At 49.3% G+C, this 6,122-nt stretch overlaps 1 protein-coding gene across 1 annotated transcript in view; it reads right to left on the bottom strand.

Moving 5' to 3' along the window:
* Positions 1-4,833: 4,833 nt before the first annotated feature.
* ZNF316 (zinc finger protein 316) overlaps positions 4,834-6,122 on the bottom strand; it is a 12,559-nt gene continuing 11,270 nt past the window's right edge. The window contains exons 6-7 of the mRNA XM_023735268.1: positions 5,995-6,117; positions 4,834-4,921 (exon numbers count right to left, since the gene is read on the bottom strand). Of these exons, the coding sequence (XP_023591036.1) occupies positions 4,834-4,921; positions 5,995-6,117 (211 nt within the window). The remainder of the gene's footprint in view (positions 4,922-5,994; positions 6,118-6,122) is intronic.

Genomic DNA, 6,122 nt, shown 5'->3' with positions numbered 1-6,122 from the left:
GACCAGATTTACCGGCCTGACAGACTGGAGAAACCCCGAGAGTATGGCCCCTGGACACCCTTTTAGCTCAGTGGTGAATTTACTCCCGAAGTTCACTGTTCAGCCAGATGTTGGACAGCCTTATAAAACAGAACGGGACTAATGAGGCACAGAAGTCCAGGGACAAGGACTAGAAGGCAGGAGGGGACAGGAAAGCTGGTGATAGGGAACCCAGGGTTGAGAAGGGACAGTGTTGACATGTCGTGGGGTTGTTAACCATTGTCATAGGGCAATATGTGTACTAACTGTTTAATGAGAAACTATTTGAAGAATTATCTATGTGAGATCAAATTGACAAGAGCAACTCTAAAGGTTTGATGGGAAGCCTAGGAGACAGCGAGTTGAAGATAATGGTGATGGAATAATTTGGAAAAGGATAGTGAGAATAGTAGCACAACTGGAAGAAGGTAATCGATGTCACTGAATTGTACATGTAGAAAGTTTTGAAATGGTGTAACTTTGGCTATGTACATTTTCACCAAAAAAAAAGGTCCTCCAAGGTCAAGAAGGGAGAGTGTTGACATGTTATGGGGTTGTTAATCAATGTCATAAAACAAAATGTGTACTGACTGCTTAATGAGAAACTATTTGTTCTGTAAACCTTCATCTAAAGTACAATAAAAAAAAAAAAAAATCAAAATCTCTCCATTTGTGCCCAACTCCGGGATCCCCTAGAATTTGGAGAATTATCCGTTTGTGATAATTCATTAACTGCAAACTGGCTTAAAAGGGCCAGTCAGTCCATTCCATTTCCTAATATTCAAACCGGGGCAGGTATGTTGTGTGCCCCATATGGATATGTCTTTTTATGTGGAGGATCAGCTTATTTAAGGAAAAAGTCTGATGATTCACCCTATACTTGGGCTTTACCATGTTCAAACTGTCTCAAGCCTTTAATAAACCTCTTTATTTATTATTTATTCAACTTGGACTATAAGTTTTTCACTCATCAACAATACACTGGGGCTTACTTGTGTTTACTTACTATGGTGCTTATTTAAAATCACTAGTTTTAGTGTAGTTTGTAACACAGCAGTTGGAACTCAAACAAAGGACAAGAGATAACGTCTAACCCTCTTCCTCCACCACCACCCACAGCCACTCTGCAGCAAGCACAGTCTTGTTGCAGGCCCTCTGCAGGTGACTGTCACACATGCACTGGCAATAGGCTGGTCTTCGTACAGTCTCCCTCTGGGAGCAACTTCAGAAATGCACATGGGTACGCTGAGCGCACACCCCGTGTTGGGCAGGCTAGGTGTCCTCATTAAGGCCCCACACTTACCTGGACACTTGTCCCTCCAAACTTATAAATGTGAGTATTGAATCTCCGCTTAATCTCTTTCATTATGAAGACTCCTGATACTCCTGTACCGGCCAGGCCTCTATCTGTTGCAAGTGATAGTAAACCAACTCCACTGAGTTAAGAACGAGATGTTACTCATGAGGGGCTTCAGGCATAGCTATATCCAGTGACGGAAGCAATGTCATCAATACCTCTCTGCATATCTCAGACAGGCTTTCTCTATGTGGCAGGTGTGGTGCCTGCTAAAAGCACGTTCTACCAACCTAGTAACCCCCTCATAACATCTTTCCCCATAACACTGATTAAAAATGCTAGAAACTAATCAGATTGCTCTGCTGAGGTCACGTGCTCGTGCCTAGGCTAATCATTGGGGTGTTCTGGCCGGGCCTGGCCAGATGCACACTTTTTTTTGTGGACAAAGCCATGTGGAAAAGTTACCCCTCAAGAAAGGGGTGTTCTGCTTTGGAAAGAGTCCACTATTCTGTCCATCAACTCCAGCTCCCACAAGGGTTAAATACACACTCTAGAGCCAGACTTCCTGGGCTTGAATCGTGGCAAACTTTGGGTCTGTCACTTAACCTCTGTCTCAGTTTCCTCACCCGCAAAACGGGAGTAATGTTAATAGACTTGTTATGAGGATTAAATGAGAACTGTGACCGTCTACTGTTTGATTTTTTTGTTGTTCTTATTTTGTGTGTTTGGTTGGTTGGTTCCAGGTCTCTTTTGGAACTGTGGGAAGGGCTATGGAGGAAACACAGGAACAGTGGAAGACCCATAATCTGAGAGATGCTAATTCAGACCCAGTGGGGATATTTTATATCTGCAGCCACAGAAATGGCTAAGCAAAGACTACGAGTTTTTAAAATAACTTATTTACATGTCAAAAAGAAACAGAGAAATGTAAGCCCTTCACCTGTTTGTAAAACGAAGAACAAATCAAAGAGAAAAATGACTGTTTGTGCCCAGAGCTGGCGAGGCTGAGGAACCCTAGTGCTCTCTCTCTCTCACTGTATGGGGAGCATATGTTACAGGACTTGAGTTATCGTTCTTGGTAGTGATTTAGCTATACCCAAAATTTTAAATATGCATGCTCTTTGACCCAGTAACACCACTTTATCCTATATAAACAGATATTATTAAGAATCTCCATAACTGCACAAAGATGTCTGTACAAGATAACATACATCTTGCAGGATTGTTTGTAGCAGTGAAAAGTTGGAAACAACCAAATACACATTAACAGAGGAGCAGTTACTTAAATTGGGTCCCTGGGTGGTACAAATGGTGGAGCTCAGCTGCTAACGCAAAGGTCGGCATTTTGAGTCCACCCAGAGGCAACCAGAAGAACAGCCTGGTGATCTGCTTCTGAAAGATCACAGTCATTGAAAACTCTATGGGGGCACAGTTGTACACATGGGGTCACCATGAGTCAGAGCCGACTTGCCAGCAACTGGCTTGGTTTTTTGGTTAGTTACATAAATTGTGGTACATCCAAGGAATGAAATTGCTATGGAGTAGTGTAAAATGAATGAGGTAGTAACACTGTTGTTGTTGTTGTTTTTGTATATGCATATAGAATAACCGCTTAGAATAAACGTTGTAGTTCAATTTCTTTGTGTTTTGATTATTTTTAACAGGGGCAAGACAGAAACAGGAAAATGACAAAGGGAGGGGGAGGGGAGAGGGAGGCTCAGGTCCTGTGACTCTCCAACTACCACCTTCCACAGGCCACATTTCACAGGCAGGTTCCTGGGGCTTTCATTCCTCCTTGGCAATAATACCCACTGATGTCGTGTTGATTCCAGCTCATAGTGACCCTACAGGACAGAGTAGAACTGCCCCATAGGGTTTCCAAGGCTGTAATGTTTACTGGAGCAGACTGCCACATCTTTCTCCAGCAGAGCAGCTGATGGGTTTGAATCACTGACCTTTTGGTTAGCAGCCGAAAGCTTAACCACTGCACCGCCAGAGCTCCTCTTGGCAATGACAGGAGGAGCTAAACGAGACATTTGCAGAATGAATCAGGACTCCAGAAATTTGAAAGACCTCTCAAAACTAGGAAGTGTGTCTACTTTTTTTTCTCTGACCACCAGGGTTTGTTTGTTTATTTTTTCTTCCCCCTCTAAAATAAAAAAGTATTTGGCTAGAGAATCATAAGATCTGGGAATAATTTAGCTTTTCTGGATAGACTTTAAGATCCTTAGGGCTGACCATCTTTAAACTAGGCCTTAACATCTGTCTGTCACTCCAGAGTCCCTTTAAAAAAAAACAAAAAACTGAAAGATTGGGTTGCTCTGCTCTGATGCTTTCAAGTGACATTTGAAAGGAGCATTTACTTCATAGTTCATGTCTCTCAATTCCACGCAGAAAGGCTGGGAGGGTTGTATCTGATCGCAGGGCATGGTGAGAATAAAAAGGCCAGCAAGTCGGTTTAAAGGTAGGTTTTGGGGGCATTGAGGGATTTGCTCTTTGCCCTGGGTTGGGAGCAGGTGAGCCCTGGATAAACCCAAAAGGCGTTGGAGCCTCAGGGGAAAGGTCTGTGACCCAGGCACACACCTGGACCACCGGGACCCACCCCCTCCTCTAGCACAGGGAAGGTTGGCTAAACGATTCCAAACACCGTAAGGTCCCAAGACAGGTGCAAGTATTACAGGAGCACATGGCAGTGTGGGGACACTTTGGGGACTCCCAGTAATACCTGGGGGACACAGGCAGCATGGGGCCAAAGCTTGTCTTGTGCCTGACTCCTCCTGGGCCATCCTAGCCCTGCAGTGTTAGCAGAAACATGGTAACAGGGCCTGAGGCCTTGCACAGCATCCAGGGCAGGTGGGCACCGAGGAAGAGCGGCAACAAGGAATCCAGTCACAAAGCTCGTTTCTCCACTCTTTATTAAAGCTAGGTCCTCCTGCCCACAGCAGCAGGGCAGAAGCAGCTGGGCCTGAGAGGGGCATCGAGGGCATGCACTCGGGGCGTGCCAGAGGCATGAGTGCAGGGCCAGACCCAAGGTCGCCAGACCCTGGCCCACCCAGCCCCCCTTCCCCTTGGCCCTTTCTGAGGCTTCTGTCCCACTCCGAGACTTGAGAAACTGGTTCAGGAACAAAGGTGGAAATCTTTTGGAGCGGAGAGGGTATCACCCACCGCCCCCACTGTCTCCTGGGCCCCTGCCCTCCTCACCACCCACCCACACCACAACCTCACCCAGCACTGCTAATCCTTACCACCACCACCCAGGCCCACTCCCACCCACCACTACCGAGCCTCCTACCCGCCCCCAGCCCCTGCAGCCTGGCTGCTGGCTCTCAGCCCCCAAGGTCCTGTCTACACTAAAACAGAAGGAACTAGGTCTAAAACTGTTTCTGGACCTGCAAAAAGTAGGAAGGGAGGGGTCTCACATGACCCCGCCTCAGCTGCCTACCAGTGGCTCCCAACGGCCGCACAGAGGGTGGGGTGCCCAGCAGGCGGGGCCTTGCATAGCTGGGGGCTCCGTTTGGTTACTGCGCATGGGCTCGGGTCACACTCCCGAGGCGCCACCAGTACGAGGCGCCTGGGTCTCCGTCTTCCACCCTGTATGGTGGGCATCTAAAGAGAAACACGATAGAATAACGGCAAAAGCAGACTGAAGTGGACTTGTAGAAGTCGTGGGGCCCTAATTATGGAATGTGGGGAAAAATCCTGTGACCAGCCTCAGCCCTTTAAACTCAGTTATTAACTCTAAAGCGCGGGGCACAAAAGGGCGGCCTCCACGTGTCCATCTGTTTCCCAAAGGTCTCATTGTGTGCCCTCCAGCCCCCAGAGGTCAGAGGACCAAAGCGCCTAAGGAGCCCAGACTAAAATCGAGCCGGTATAACCAGCACCTGGCTGGTCCCAGGGCTCAAGCGGGGTGAGGAGTGAGTGACTCCTGACAATAAGGCTTCAAACTCATTTGGGGCACTGAAGCACCTGCAACCCATCTGCCCGGCGCTACAGATTTGTTTTCTGGCTTTTTCTCCTCCTCCCAGATTCTTCAGGCCATACAAGAGGTGGAAATAAATACAGTGGACAATAACAATAAAAGCTTTCCCAGCCCTTTCTCTGTCCCCCGGAGAGGCAGAAAATCCTCTTTCGGGGGACCTACCAGGCTTCCATCAGCCACGCGCGCAACTCTGAACACATCCTGGACACTGTCAGATAACCTGAGGGTCCCTGAAACCGTCCACTGAGGAATGGGATGAAGTAGTTAGCCAAACCCACCGGCGACCCAGATGTCAGCTCTGCCCTCGACTACCGTATCCTCCCCCTCACCCAAGGGCTTCCCCTCCCTCGCTGTAAAACTCATAAGCCACACCCACGTCTAATGGGGTAAAATACCACTGCCTGCCGTAGCCACTGCTTGGCCTCAGCATAGCCTCGGGGAGGCCGCAGTCCTCAGGGTGGCCACTCCCTGCCCTTTCCTCCTTCGCCCACTGCTCTTCTCTTTTGGAGCCCCCCACACCGCCATGCCACCTCGGGCGCCCCAACCCTTTCTAGGGCCAGGGCGGGAGGGCAGCCCCAAGGCCGTAGGGTGGGGACTGAGGGGAAGGCACCGCAGCCAGGTTTTGACCTCAGAACCCCCGCCCCGCGGCCTCCGCACAAGCCGCCCAGTGGGTGCGCCTCGTTGGCCTCCGGCCCCTCACAGGGTGGTCTCCTCGTAGGCGCCCGAGGGTCCTGGGAAAGCGGCCGGCTGTTCGGAGCCAAAGCTCGTCCCACCCGCAAACTCCCGCAGGGCGCTGCCGCGCTCCCCAGGCCCGGGCTCCGCACTCGG

This window comes from Trichechus manatus, unplaced genomic scaffold (assembly GCF_000243295.1).
Source record: "Trichechus manatus latirostris isolate Lorelei unplaced genomic scaffold, TriManLat1.0 scaffold00077, whole genome shotgun sequence".
NCBI lineage: Eukaryota > Metazoa > Chordata > Mammalia > Sirenia > Trichechidae > Trichechus > Trichechus manatus.
Note: the sequence above shows the minus strand (reverse complement) of the source record. Positions and strands in the feature narration are given on the sequence as shown.